This window comes from Vanellus vanellus (assembly GCF_965231255.1).
Source record: "Vanellus vanellus genome assembly, chromosome: 1".
In the NCBI taxonomy this organism is placed as follows: domain Eukaryota; kingdom Metazoa; phylum Chordata; class Aves; order Charadriiformes; family Charadriidae; genus Vanellus; species Vanellus vanellus.
The window spans coordinates 215,134,915-215,150,653 of NC_138905.1; the positions used below are offsets into that span (position 1 = coordinate 215,134,915).

General features: G+C 39.0%; 1 protein-coding gene across 6 annotated transcripts in view; it reads right to left on the reverse strand.

Moving 5' to 3' along the window:
* DLG2 (discs large MAGUK scaffold protein 2) overlaps positions 1–15,739 on the reverse strand; it is a gene marked incomplete at both ends in the record, with an annotated part of 916,537 nt that overhangs the window by 401,080 nt on the left and 499,718 nt on the right. For all 6 annotated transcript variants that reach the window (XM_082494340.1, XM_082494344.1, XM_082494343.1 and 3 more), the window contains one exon: positions 14,929–14,979. In XM_082494340.1, the coding sequence (XP_082350466.1) occupies positions 14,929–14,979 (51 nt within the window). The remainder of the gene's footprint in view (positions 1–14,928; positions 14,980–15,739) is intronic.

Genomic DNA, 15,739 nt, shown 5'->3' on the forward strand with positions numbered 1-15,739 from the left:
TTGTCTAACATTTATTCCTATTTTAAAATTTTGTTTATTTCAACCGTGTGATATTTCAACCACTTTTTTGGCAATCATTTTCAATGAGCATATATTTTTTACAAATACATTACTTTATTCTTATTGAGGTTTTTCTCTATCCCTCCTCCACTATATTATAGGCAAAATTGAACAAGCTGAAGACTGTTTTTCCCAAAGGTATCAAAAATGCTATAAAAAAATCACTTTGGCCATACAGAGTTCAGTCTCGGTTTATGGCAGACTGGTTTCCAGTGAAGTAACTGATATATCATCCGGTAAACATTAAGCACTTGTGGCGTTGATTTCTGCTGACTCTGGTCACCATTAAAAGGATAGCATTTAAGAACAGTCATTATGCGATAGCACCTGAAATACCTTGTTCCTCAGAACAAGGAGATAAAAATATTTAATTTACAAATACAGTTTTTAGAAAAATGTCACCTTTTTAATTATGTCCAAGTAGGTAATCAATGCCTCAAAGTTAATCTAAGACAGAGGACACAACTGAATCTTTTACCTTGAACTCCTGCCTAATATAGGTTGGAGGACCTACTTAAATAATCTCTGGAGAAAAATATCACTTAATTCCACAATATCTTTTCCTTATGCAAAGCAATGACTGCAAAAAGGAGACAAAAGCGAGGATAGGCCTTGCAGTTTTCCCCCTTCTTATAGAAACTGAGCACAAATCTGTCTCCTTGCATCCCCTGAGAATTTTTTTTACCACACCAAAACCATAGCTTTAATGCCTTCTTAACTTACTGTCTTCTACTATTCATAAAGTAAAGGAAGGATGGCAGTAAAGGATGCTGTTTTTTCTGAGCATTCGGTCTGCCTTGCTGGACTCTCAAAAATATGCTACGTACACAGCTATGTGTCACATGGATACACTAACGTGGCTGAACTTGAACTTCATCTTAACCACCAATGACTTGCTGGTCCCTTGTCCTTCCCAAAATATCCATTTTGCCCTTTATCAGGTTTGCTAGTGTTTGACAACCTTTTTTGCATTCATTAATATTCTCTCCTTTGTTCTATATTATGCTGCTTTTTTTTTTCCTATCAGCTACTGCCTTTCTTGCTGCCTAACACCCTTTTGCCTTTCCTAAAACCTTTATCTAGTTCTTCTCATTTATCATTGCTAACCTATTAACATATTTATGTCCAGTGTCAACTTGTCTAAATTCAACATCACACCATCAGCTCCTGTTATCTCCTTCCAGGTGTGATGAAGAACCCTCTCTTAAAGGTTATTTCTCACGTAAGTGCATGTTTTCTCTGACCAAGTCACCCCGTAAATTCCTCTGCCCAAGAAGCAAAGTTCATGAAAGCTTCCTGTGTCTCTCACTAAGAGGGTGTTTTCCAAAGTCACTATAACCCTCAAGGCCTCCCCTGAAGACACTTCAGTTACCAGTATCTTTTTCAAGTAGAACTAAGCAAGATATTCCATTAGGTCCCATTAGGTCCCCAATCCTGTTGTATTCCGCATCCCAAAACCTGTTCTACTCTACAGCCCTCAGTTATGCACCTAAGGTCTTCACTAGAGCTTTGGCAACAATAACGGACTGAAAATTTGTGTTCGGCTGATGACCAGCCAAGGAGGCCGAGGACTTTTTTGCAGATTCATTGTGTTCCTTGATTTCATGCACAGGCTGTATTCTTTTTCTTGACATATGACTTCAGATGCATCCACTTTATAACACCTGTGTTTTACCCAGCACAGTCTGGCACTCCTTTTACTCTGACCTACACAGATAACATGATGACTCACACCATCCCACTTACTCTTTTTAAGCACCACCACAGCATTAGCTCTTTTTCAATACATTGACATTTCTTCAGCACTCAAAGATCTTTAGAAAACTCAGCATGACCGATGCAGACATTGTTCAACTAACTACTTCAGAAATCAGATCAGAAAATCAAGGCCCTGGCCCATTCTCATAATTAGACATAGTTTGGGGTTTTGCTTATACTGAGTTGCATTAGACTCCAAGTCCTTCCTACATTTTGATTTATCTGATTTCCTTCCACCCAGTTAAACTAGCACTGAAGTTTCAGGAAGATCATGGTTTTCCTCAGCCCGTTTCGATAGATATTTCTCTGCTGCTGGAAGAGATGAGTAATGGTATTGTTTGGAGGTGGAAAATCAGGGTAGACTTTGATTTTTAATGGCTTTTGTTACTTTGGCTCAAAATTTATAGCTTAAAGACGTTACAATTTCATTTTACTGTAGGTCTACACACATGCACACGTACACACACACATACTTGACTCTCTTATTTCTCCCTCAGCCACGTTATAATGAATACACCTAGAAATGTCATATTCCTTTTCTAAGCTTCCTCTCAGAAAGACATTCCCCCCATTTGAATTACAAAAAGAGATCTCTAGATTTCCTACAAGAAAGCTAACTATGAAATCTCTAAGCATATGCATTATTAAGTTAGTTGTATAGGTATAGCATTCCTCCTTGCTTAAAAATCCAATCGTGATTTCAGGATTCAGTGTTTTAATTACCTTATAAGTTTATTGTCAAAAATAAGCACAAGTTCCTCTCTGTGTACTGCAGCCCTACTTCTGCTTTGGAAATAGAATTCAAATATCTATTTGTCAAGTATATATTTTATAACTACATTTGGCAATGTTTTGTATAAACTAATTATTCATATTACATTTCTCATTCCTAAATAAACATTGCATTGACAAGCAGTTAGTGCATGCATTTTTGCATTTTTAAAAATTCAAGGGACATTTTAAGAATATAAAATTGCTATCTTTTTTCCAATTTTTCCTAAACTTCTGTAAATTTCGCAGTACTATTAAGACCCTTGATATCAATGGAGTAGGTACTTTTCCCTGTGTACTCTTCAAAGGGTACTTCAATAAGTAGGCTACTAGACTACAGATTAGGGTACGTGTATTTTCATGCTGCTTTTACAGCTGGCCAGCTTTTCTGTGCTTCTAGTTTCCCCATCATGAAGTATGATAAAAACACCAGGCACATTATCATCATTGTCACAGTTCAGAAAAATCCCCTCTACTCTGCACTGGTGAGGCCACGACTGGAATACTGTGTCCAGTTCTGGGCTCCCCAGTTCAAGAGGGACAGGGAACTGCTGGAGCGAGTCCAGAAAAGGGCAACTAAGATGATTAAGGGATTGGAGCATCTGCCTTATGAGGAAAGGCTGAGAGAGCTGGGACTCTTTAGCCTGGAGAAGAGAAGGCTGAGGGGAGACCTTATTATGGCGTACAAGTATCTAAAGGGTGGGTTGAAGGAGGATGGAGCCAGGCTCTTTTCAATGGTTCCAAGTAACAGGACAAGGTGTAATGGGCACAAGTTGGAACATAGGAAGTTCTGTTCAAATACAGGGAAAAACTTCTTTACGGTTCAGGTGACAGAGCACTGGCACAGGCTGCCCAGGGAGGGTGCGGAGTCCCCTTCTCTGGAGATTTTCAAGACGCGCCTGGATGCAGTCCTGAGTAATGTGCTCCAGGCAATCCTGCTTTGGCAGGGGAGTTGGACTAGATGATCTCTAGAGTCCCTTCCAACTCTGAAACTCCGTGATTCCATGATTCCGTGAAATATTTACACTTTAAATCATTATTTAACATTAATAAAGATTAAAGTTACAAGCTCATAATTTATTTTATTGGGTTTTTTTTCCCTATGTAGTTTAATTCCCGTTAATGGCAATCTACGTGTTAAACTTTCACAGTGAAAATACGCTAACTGGACCTCTCTTGCTTTGCAGGTGAGGCATAGGAAATGTGTATTGTGGTCCAAGTGCAACCAGTTAAACTCTGCAAAATTAAAACCCACTCAAAAAATAAATTATTCATAGAATTCAGTCAAAATTCATACATCACATTAAGCTGCATAAGGTGACTTTCAAGTCATGCCCGAGACTCACCAGCTAGGTCAAACTGTTAGGGTAAAGTACTATCTTGCAATATAAAACATGCATGAGCAGCGTACAATTGCCTTTCAACTACTTACAGCTTTAGCATACCTGAAGTTACCTTACGCATTTGACATTTAGTTGCAGTTTTAAATATAGGGACATAATTTGAGGGGAAATGGTCTATATCATATAATTCCAAAGGACTTCTACATGCTACAAAGTACACCGTTGTTCCTGCAAAACTGCTTTGCAAAAAAGAAAGTGCTTTTCTTCCCTTCACAGAGGCAGAGAGAAGCTGGATAAGCTTCACAAGTGGAAGACAAATGATCTTCTGAGTGCTTCAAATATAACTGCATAAGAACAGAAAATAACTGCAGTGCTGCATCCAAAGAACAAATTAGAAATTTTTATTGTGATACCATATTACTATGTTACGATGCACAGCAATGACAGTTGGGGAATTCGGTCTGAGTAAGCCAGATGATTTCCTCCCTTTTTTTTCTCCCCTGTTTCTCTCTGTCTTTGCAATGCTATTCCCTACCCAAGTGGCATACTGATTCCTCAAGGTTGAGTGGCCCTCGTTTATGCATTACAATTGCTTCCAAATTAATAAGAAAAACGAAAGGCAGTTTTCTGCAATGCAAAGCATTGCTTTTTCTGTAGAGACAAATCCAGTACATCAAAGATGCCTTTTAAAAAGTCCTGCCTCAAAAATGACCGTCTTTGCTGCAAGATGATTACTATCATCTCCAGAATGATTCATTTTCTACCAGGAAATTGAGGTCCTTCATTCTCATTTATTTAAATGTATATATATCATTTTAAATCTACATATTTGCCAATGCCAATTGCAAAGCTAAGTGAAAACTGAGTTGAACCGCTGCTTTGTAGCTCCTTAGTTTATCATATTTTTTTCTGCCTTGCTTTCTCAGTCTTTCTGCAAGAAGATTCCTACCTACTTGCTTGGAAAAATCAGCATCTCAGACACACATATTACTCCTTTTTAGTGTATACATACCCTCCTATTACTGCTCCAGAAGCTGGTATGTCTACTTGGAAGTCACACTTGCAGGTCTGCTCACTAGTGACTAGTACTGATATTGATTTGAACTATTGCAGGGTGGGACACCTCGGGTTTGCTTGGGTGATACACTTAGATTGATTTCTACTGGTAGGCTTTTTATGCCAGTTTGGAAAAGGCGAATGGTGTGGAGCAGAATACCCATTTCTTTGCACTTCCTGAAAACTGGAACGCTCTCCAAGCACTCAGAACACCCCTAAATCTGTGCTAAACTCTCAAATCAACAAAGGATTTCTTCCTGCAAAATTCTTTCCAAGCAAAATTATTGTCCAGTAACAGAAGAAATGCTAAGCTGGAGGGAAAAGGTCTGCTTTCCTGCATCAGCCTAGGGGACTAGATGCTCACTTTCCAAACACCAAACAGGAGTGAGATAAAGCTTGGACTTTGTCAGCTAAAGATAATAGAGTAAATGAGCTGAAAGGCCACATCCTAAAGAGCTACATCTAAAGTAAAGGCAATTTTCATGTAAAGCCGTAAATAACAAGAAAAAAAGCAGCAGAATTACTTACTGCAAACTATCTGGTGAGAGCAAGTGAGTTAGGAAATGAGAGGAAGGCAATAAATGAGTGATATTACCTGAAAAATAAAATGTCAATATAATAATAATTTAAAAGAAACAGCAGCAGAACGCTGCCTCTGGGCAGCTATGACTTGCATGGAATAACTTTTCATGTAATAGGTACCTCAAGGTCTCAGTGATCTTGGCAAAGTTAAGGGGATAACTTTCAAGTAGAGGTGAACATGAATAATTCTTTTTCCTATACTCACATGGGTAGGTTTTGAACTCTTAAATAAATGCTGCTTAACTTTTCAACTTTTCTTCATTTTTGATACTAAATATACATCATTACCACTATTGGGAAATTTTTTTCTGCTGCTGATTTTTAATTCATTTCTATCACTTTCAGAATACTTTCTAGTATTGTGTTAATGCCATCTTTCTAGTTTCTGTATTTCCCTGAACAAATTCCCTGTGAGTTTTCAATGCAGAGAGTTTAAGTAACTTCACACTTGCGATTCAATATATTAAAGAATGAAATTTCTTTTACTCCTTTGGGAACAAAATGTCTCAGTGTGTTGAGTGACTCTTATTAAATTTTAAAAAATATATCAAACAATCTCCAATTTTCTTCTTCTGCTTGAGTATTCTTCAAAGCTCCAAATTATTTTGAAAATGCTAAAGTACCACAGTGAGTTTTCATAACAGAATATTCAGTTATTTAAAATTTCTCACACAACAAGAAAACTCTCATAATCTTCCCTGGACCTGAGGACTCATTGAAACAAATTCTGAACCCCTCGTCTAAAGAAATACCCAGAAACCACTATATGAATCACTAAAACCAGCAAATGCATAGACCTTCAAAAATAAATATACAAGTGAATAAAAGCCTAATTCACAGTAATAAAAATATTCTTTGCCTTGCAAAGCTTGAACAATAAAACTAAAAACTATAAAACTAAACTATTTTTTTTTCTATCTGAAATATAAAGCTAGCAGACATATATGGGAGGGGACACCCTTCACTGAGATAATGCCCTCAGAGGAGTTTAAATGGCATCACAGTGATAAATCCAAGAAATTTGGTTTATTCTGATTTAACTGAGCTAGCATCCATGCAATGTTTTTCAGACACTTAGATTTAAAAGCAAGATTCTAAGATAACAATATGAAAATATGAATTTCTTTGATAGGCACCCAGAGGGAGCTAAATGTATAGCATTGTTTCTGCTTCTTTTGCTAATCACAATGTAGCTATAAACCATAGAAGGTTTTTTTTTTCCCTAGTCACTTATATGATTTTCCCCTTCTTCATCTCCCCTTTCGTGGCTTTGCAGCTTTTCTGTTGTGACTGTTGGGATGAGAAGTGATGCCACTCTGCAGCTGGGAAAGGATGCACCCTCTCCAGATGTAGCAAGGATGAAATATAGGGCAATTCTTCCTTATAAAGAGAGACTCAGTGGAAAGCCACATACTTTTTTAGCATTTGCCCTGGATAACTCTAATTCTTCTGGCAGTGCATATTCTGAAGCAGTCCAGATCATCCCTATCTGGAGAGGGCAACATAGGCTAGTCCTCCTAGTCCTATCACTGCTTTCAGGAAAACTGTGGGCAGCTCACCTGTTCTACTTCACCGCATTCCCAACCTGTACCAATGCAATTGTTAACAGCAATAGCAATAAATAACAATATTTTGTTCACATCTCCAAGACGGATATGATATTAACAGCTGTTCCTTCACTTCCCTAGCCAATACTCTTCAGTAAGACAGTTACGTGGGTTTATTGAGTTTCCAGTCCCAGGCACTGAATGTAGAGAACGACAGCCAACAACAGTGGGCAGAAGCTTCTGTCCCTCAAAAGGTGCAGCCCTCCCTCTCCCGGCTCTTTTGCCCTTCCACATATACTCCAGACCGGCACGTTTTGTACCTCTACCAAGCACAGGTGGAATGGGCCCCCACAAGACATGCACAGTTCTACAACCAGGAATAGTTTCAATATAATGACTCTCTGACAGAATAAGAACAAAGTTTTCCAGTGATTAGTTATATTTTGGGTGCCAAATTAGGGCTGCTCTGAGGTGACAGAAAGTCACATGTTTTGGGTGAATAATGACAGAAAAAAATCAGGCTGTTCCAAGGAATCTTAATTTAGGTCACTGAACTAAAGCAACCAAATTCTGCGGTTGCTTTGGAAAATGTTGACCTGGTATTTCAGCGTCACATTATCAGGACTGCACACCAGGCTCCTTCAGCTCCTTTCATCAGTTCGCTCCTGCACAACCTAAGGTCAAAGCAAAATCTGCTAAGGCATAAGAGACAAAAGGAGAACGCAGACCTTGCTTAAGCTGTTGCGTCCAGAGGCCAGAGAGTCTGCCCTTCCCAAAGCTTGCAAACCTCTCTGAAGGTAAACAACAGCCACGGACACAACTGCCTATCAGTGTCAACTCTAAGACATGATTGGAATTAGAAAGCATAGAGGATTTCCTGTGCAGCGATTGCATGCACTACACCTGTATTTTCAAGGCTCTTTCTTAATTTCTTTTTTCATTTTACAGAACTTTGTGTTACACGTAGACAGAAAAATACACTGCGAAGACTCTACGTGGATACCCAAGAGATCAGCTTTTCAAATCGTCTGCACAGCATTGAAAGTTTGGGATTCACATTTTCTGTTTGCTGGTAACTCAGCTCCATACATAGACACTTCTGCCTCTTCTTGTAGGCAGACTGCGCTGGCTCCTTCCAGGAAAAAATCCCTGTGGATGACCTTTGTTTCAATAAACACCCATAGGTCACTATTCTACTACAAACCTATATAAACTAGCCAATATGAAGGATTCTGCCTTTGAATTAGAATTTATTTCAGTCTGAGGCTGCAAGAATAACTACCCTTTACTCTCACTTAGGAAGCAGGCAGAGCTGAGCAAAGAAGAAATGTAATGAGGGCACCCAGTCAGAAAGCTCTCAACAGTGAAGAAAACATCTACAGTTCTGCAGAAATAAACACTCAGACAGCAACACTGCGTTTGGAGGAGCTTGGCAGGTACCTGAGGGACACTTACTTTAAAAGATTTATTTTCTTCCGTTGGAAGATGTCAGACCGCTCCACTGAAGTCGTTAGATGGTTGGATATTGGTTTGTGCATTCTGGGTTCTCAAAAGGCATGTGTCTACAGTATATGCTTTTAAACTTTGAAAATACATTTTCCTAGTGGCCATTTCTTGACCACTCCCTTCCACTCTATTATTTCTAAACCACATAAAGCCTACCGATGCATGAACAACTGGTGTCTAACACCTTAAAAAAAGGCAGAAAGCAGTTATGCTACCTGACTAATAGTGAAAACCTTATTTCCCAGACATACAATCAAACGGTGGTGTTGGTAGATGAAAAGCTGGACATGAGCTGACATTGTGCACTCGCAGCCCAGAACACAAACCGCATCCTGGGCTGCATCAAACGCAGCACGGCCAGCAGGGCGAGGGAGGGGATTCTGCCCCTCTACTCCACTCTCATGAGACCCCACCTGCAGTGCTGCCTCCAGCTCTGGGGCGCTCAGCGCAAGGAAGACCTGGACCTGTTGAAGTGGGTCCAGAGGAGGGTCACAAAAATGATCAGAAGGCTGGAGAACCTCTCCTATGAGGACAGGCTGAGAGTGTTGGGATTGGAGAAGAGAAGCCTGGAGAAAAGAAGGCTCTGGGGAGACCTTATTGTGGCCTTTCAGTACTTAAAGGGGGCTTATAAGAAAGATGGGGACACAGAGACAGACTTTTTAGCAGGGTCTGTTGCAATAGACAAGAGGTAATGGCTTTAAACTAAAGGAGGGTACATTCAGACCAGATATAAGGAAGACATTTTTTGCGCCAAGGGTGGTGAGACACTGGCCCAGGATGCCCAGAGAGGTGGGAGATGCCCCATCCCTGGAAACATTCCAGGTCAGGTTGGAGGGGGCTCAGAGCAACCTGATCTAGTTGAAGATGTTCCTCATTGCAGGGGGGTTGGACCTGATGACCTTTAAAGGTCCCTTCCAACTCAAATTATTCTGTGATTCTGTGATTCTATGATTATGTGATCTCTGTTAAAACAAGATAGATAGATAGATAGACAGAAAAAATAAGACATTGAGTTAAATTAAAATCCTTGTGTCATCAAATACAATCCAATTCCTGCTGCACTTCAGCATTCAGTGGAATGCACCTCTTTATATTTTTGCAAACTTCTGCTTTTTCACAAAGGAAATTAGTGATGAAAACAGCATAATTAATAGTAGCGTAGTAATTATGTCTCAGGTTTACAAGATACCAAAGTAAACAAAAGCCCAGGCCTGAAATAAATTCCTTACTCTACCAAAATGTACAAAGATTGCTTTTTCCACTGTTTCCTCAGGATTTTTAAATTTTACCTTTTAAATTTACTTATGATCACAGTTTTAGCCTTTCTAGTTGAGATTTGAATAGACCCTTGAATTTGGTGGAAATGTGGAAACCCAACCCTTTAGAGAATAATAATTTCAAACTAGAAAAACTGAAATCTTCTCATGGCACGTGATGTCAGTGAAATATTGAGTCAAATGAAAGAAGAGAGAGCAGATTTTCAGTCTCTCCACCAAACAGAGCATGTCGTGGATACATAAAAAAAAAGATACTTTTATTTTTGTCACAGCACACTACCAGAATTTACGCTCTTGGAATTTCTTTAACCTGATTTTCTAAGGAAATAATTATGCTACATGAGCATGCGTGCCTATCTCTCCCTCAATGGCAGTAAACCCAATAGCCAGTTGCAACCAAATCTGAGAAAGTGAGGAGGAAACAAAACATTAAGTTCATAAAAACTTTGTAAAATGATGTGGTTCATTCAAAACAGGGTCATTCTGCAGTGTAATCTGAATTGTTGTCATAGGCCAGAGAATCCACAGGAGTACAAATGAAAAAGAAATAGAGACGCTTCATGCATGTCTCAGCCTTGGGAAAACTCAGTCAGAGCTTGACCTGATCAGATACAAAGGTCAGTCAATCTCATGATGCAAAAGCACTGGGAAGTAGATGCCTTTAGTTCCAAAGTTGATAGAATTTAATTTTTCTAAACAATCCATTCCACAAAAAGTAATATAATTTTACTTTTTTACAGATACAGAATGAAAATACATGCTGAAGCATCACAAAAGATTCTGTGAAAACAGCTTTACTAATCATAACTGCCCTCTTTTTCTTTAACATCTAAAGAATAGGCAAGGTTAGATGAGCAGAAAAGTACTGAGATCTAAACTCAGATGCTGAACTCAGCATGAATCCAACATGAATCATTAAGTGACCCACTGTCTTTCTTTACTCTTCTTCAAGGTAACTATTGATATTGGCTGATATTACATGAACTTCTATTAAAATCCTCTCTTCAGCATATGTCTCCAAGCACAGCGCTGTACCAAGGAGACAATCAATTAAAACTTTCCTCCAGCTTAGAGAAGTTAGGCTAAGCTTGGTTATAGAGTCTATTCAGCTGTGTCTTACACTGACCACTGATTTACAAGTGCAAATTGGTCTCTTGATAGCGCTGGACACATTTTTCAAGTCCTGCAGTAATGGAAGACTAACATCACTGCACTAACATGAGTCATTTTATGTAGAGTTTCCTTTTTATGGTGTCTTGAATATTCAAGCTAGAGCAAGGTAATGGCTTATTTTAAGGAATTTTGTCTAAGTGTGCATTTGGGCATTGTACTTTATTACAAATCGCCAAATCTCCAAGTCTTAGTCTATAGCTGGATTTTATGCCTGTAAGTTAGCAGAGAAACTCACATTCTCTGAGGTAGTTGAAGGAATTAAACCTGTGTTGGTGTTTTTTTTTTTTTTCTTTTTTTAGAGAATGGAATTTGTTTGATTCCTCTTAACTGTGTAATTGTGTTACTCAAGTAGGTTCTTATGAGAGCTCTAAATGAGGATCACTTATTTAACAGTGATCCCTGTGGGCTCAGGGATTGGTGATGGTACTTGATAAGTGGCTGGCACAGCTGAAGAAGAGTAAAAGGATAAGAGCATGCCACTAAGGAGGGCGCTGGCAGAGGCGTACTTACAACTTCCTTAACTCCTGGAATAGCACTGATCACAGCTTTAAGGTGGATCTGCTTAAAATTCATCATCTTTTAAGCTCAAACCCGCAGGTCTTGTTAAACTGTAAACTAGGACACAACATTTTACATAGAAACAACTGAACGACATTATGGCAAAGAGCAAAAATAAAAAAAGCTTTCTACACAAGCCCACTGTATGCTTGCAGTCATTTCTTGGTATGCCAGCTGGGTCTCAAGCAGCTCGGTGACACTCAGCAAGCTCTGCTCTGTCCCTCCCCCTGGATGTTTAGCAAGTTTCCTTTTGGCATTTTTGAGACCTTGCTGATCTGCTCCCCAGCTCCACAAGGGACACATTCTGCCAACATGCACACATTAGTCGTATGTTATCCCAAGGGATGGAGCCATCTCTTCATCCTGGGGCAAGGATCAAGCCTAAGCCAGTAACTCTCTTCAGGAATCCCAAGCAATCCCAAGCACAAATACAGGCTGGGCGGGGAATGGCTGGAGAGCAGCCCTGAGGAGAAGGACCTGGGGGTGCTGACTGACGAGAAGCTCAACATGAGCCAGCAGTGTGCGATCGCAGCCCAGAAGGCCAACCGGATCCTGGGCTGCATCACAAGAAGTGTGGCCAGCAGGTCAAAGGAGGTGATTCTGCCCCTCTACTCCACTCTCGTGAGACCCCACGTGGAGTACTGCATCCAGCTCTGGAGTCCCCAACAGAAGAAGGACATGGACCTGCCGGAGCGTGTCCAGAGGAGAGCCATGAAGATGATCCAAGGGCTGGAGCACCTCTCCTATGAGGAGAGGCTGAAAGAGTTGGGGCTGTTCAGCCTGGAGAAGAGAAGGCTCCGGGGAGATCTTATTGCGGCCTTCCAGTCCCTAAAGGGGGCCTACAGGAGAGCTGGGGAAGGACTTTTTACTCGGGCATGTAGTGATAGGACGAGGGGGAATGACTTTAAACTGGAAGAGGGCAGGTTAAAATTAAACATTCGGAAGAAGTTTTTCACTGTGAGGTGGTGAGGCACTGGAACAAGTTGCCCAGAGAGGTTGTTGAGGCCCCATCCCTGGAGGTGTTCAAGGCCAGGCTGGACGTGGCCTTGGGCAACCTGGTCTAGTGGGAGGTGTCCTTGCCTATGGCAGGGGTATTGGAACTCGATGATCTTCAAGGTCCTTTCCAACCTACACCATTCTATGATTCTATGATTCTATGAATACATCCCAGAAATTCATGTCACCTATGAATGAAGGTGACCTCCTCCAATTAAATTAATGGGGTCTTTGTCAAGTCGACAGAGACTGGGAGATGCCCTGAAGTATTCAATCCTTTACCACTTTCCCTTTCATTCTGCTATAAAATAAAACCAAGAAAGAGCACAAAAGCCCTAATATACCTTTAACCAATTTATCTTTTGCATCATAAAATCTTTTAAATTATATTGACTACATAAAAGTGTGGATAAATGTCATGAAGAAAATATCTGATTGTTTTGGGGATGCAGAATTCTGTAACTTGGATAACTGGACTAAAATGGAAAGTTTAGTACCAACTGTTTGATATGGGCAAACTAAATTTTTATCTCTCAACAGCAGCAACCTTAATACATTTTTGCAGTTTTGCCATTAAATACAGAGAGATGATTTTCCATCTAATTTCTAAAAAGCAGCTTTGTGGAAGAAAATGGGTAATCAACATGGAGAATGTCTTTCTTCTGAAAATGCTTTTAGTCTAACATAAATGACAGCTATTTAAAGGCAATCACTTGTGTTTTATATCTCACACAAAAACCAGCAGACACAGTACCCTGCCTTTGAGACAAAACACTGATACATGTGACAGAATATTTCAAGCAGTAATAATCAGAAGCCACAGATTCAGCAGCATCCAGAAAACAACTGAAATACTCTCCATTAAAATCTGTAGCAATTTTTGCTATTGTTGATCAACCTTTAACTGACATTATGTGGTATTATATTATGAATAACTAATTAGCTGCATCAGACAGGTACAGGAGATGCAAATCACATGTGTTCTGCAGTATGTACTGATGACTTACACATCTATTAAAAATAAAGTGCTTTTCAAAATATCACCCAGGAGGCATGTGTTCTGTTCAGTGACCTTTGGAAACTCCAGTCCAATGAATAACTAGCGATGCGCAAATAAGTTGAGAGACAGTAGATAAAAAGTGCCTATAACCTTATACGTTATCTGTTATGAGGATGGCTATTGTAAAAAGATATATTGCTCTTTCATAATTTGCCTGAGAGAGCAAATCAATGAGAACATAAACTTGTATCCCTTTAAGTTGAATGGTTATGAAATTCATTATCCTGGCCAATTAAAAATATAACATGCAGAAAAAGTGCAATGAATTGTATAATATAGGTGTCTAATTTAATGGTAGTTTGCTACCTCACTGGCATTTGTTCATATGGCATCAGTCACATCTTGGTAAATCCAGCCTTGCATTCAAACATTTTATGTAGAAAGAAGCCTAACTGTGTTTGCTTCAAGATAACGAAACTTCATATTAGCAGGATGTTGGTAGAATATTGAAGGAATTCAGCAATGACAATCTTGCATCCATTAGAAATCTTTGTAAGCACTATGATACATGACAAAGCTTAGACTTCCTTTCTCACACAGTATGTGGCCCATCTGGCCTTGATCTTGTAGCAAAGAAAGTCCACAGGCTAAAGAAAACGGTTACATAACAAAAAGGCAAGGAAAAAACACCAAATCCAGGAAGATGTGATGCAGCACAAATTTTAAATATCTCTCTTTTTTTGTGCTACTTTTAAACTACACTACCAGAAAAGCCTTCACTGCCAGCCCTGATTATAACTCACATAATTCAGACTTGTGTAAACATATTATTTACACGTAAATATGGTCTAAAGCTTTTATATATACACTTTAACATTAAAACCACTTTTGCCAATTTTGGTATAAGACTACATGTCTTCTATTATCACGCACGCATGCAAGGAAATTGAGGAGGTTAAAAGAGAAAAGATTCCATGATTCCAGCTTGCAAGCTAAAAGGCAGTTACGAAGAGTCACAGGGGCTCTTCCCAATAATCAAATGTCTAGTCGAGCACTGACATAGTTATGGGGAAGAAAAACATTCTGGATACTGGTCTGCCAGTAGCTACACCTGTAACTTCTCAAAAACATCAAAAGCTTATCCTGTTGTATCACTCACATTTTTATGGTTTAGCATAAGAGTGGACATCTTTATTCAAAATATAATTTCATTCTTATTCGCTTTTAATTTCATAAGTAATTGCATTATTTTTATTAGAGATTATATTTTTTCCTACAAGAGAAGAATAAATTATACTTACCCTCTCCAAAGTAATTTCTTCAAATTCATATTCAATTTCTGTTCCATTGACCTAAAGAAAATAAAATCAGAAAATTCCTTAAATGCACTTGGAAGGTAATTTTGTAGGGGTATCGTACAGATATGCCAGTATGACCAGTTTACTGAAGCACATTTTTCAACATATAGGTGAGACTATCTAAATTATAGCCTACTTAGCTCCCCTTTGTCCCGAATGGCATGCAATCGAGCCTGTAAACTTGAAAACAGTAAAAGTTCAGTATGTAAAACACTGAAATAACTAAGTCACTTACATAATATGACTGATATTAGATATAATGTGTTCATGGAGTACGTGCAAATGTTTAAATAGTTTCCAAGGTAATAGTTTCATGTCAAAAATAGAAGACCCGTTTCTAAAAATTATTCTCACAAATGGAAGAAAGATTAATTATTCATTGCCTTACAAGCACCAGTTTACTTTGCCATACAAAAACAGACAGGAAATTCATAGCACTTATGCAAAAATCACTCACTGATACATATACTGAAATACATCTTGTTTACTATATTAACCTAGGGCAAGAACACGACAGAGGACCTCTGCAACAGACAGCTGAATGGCAAAAAGGCACAGAATGTTAATGCAATTCTTACGCTGAGTTTCAGTGTCAAAATAAATTAAGCTACAAAATGTAGAGCACCAAAATGGATTGCACTGGACAAGAAATCTATCAGCTGAAGACATGACACTGACTTAAGCAGTATTCCGAAACCTTGTTCCAGTTTGACATGGATTTTTTCTGTCCCTCTAGGCAACTCACTTAACACCC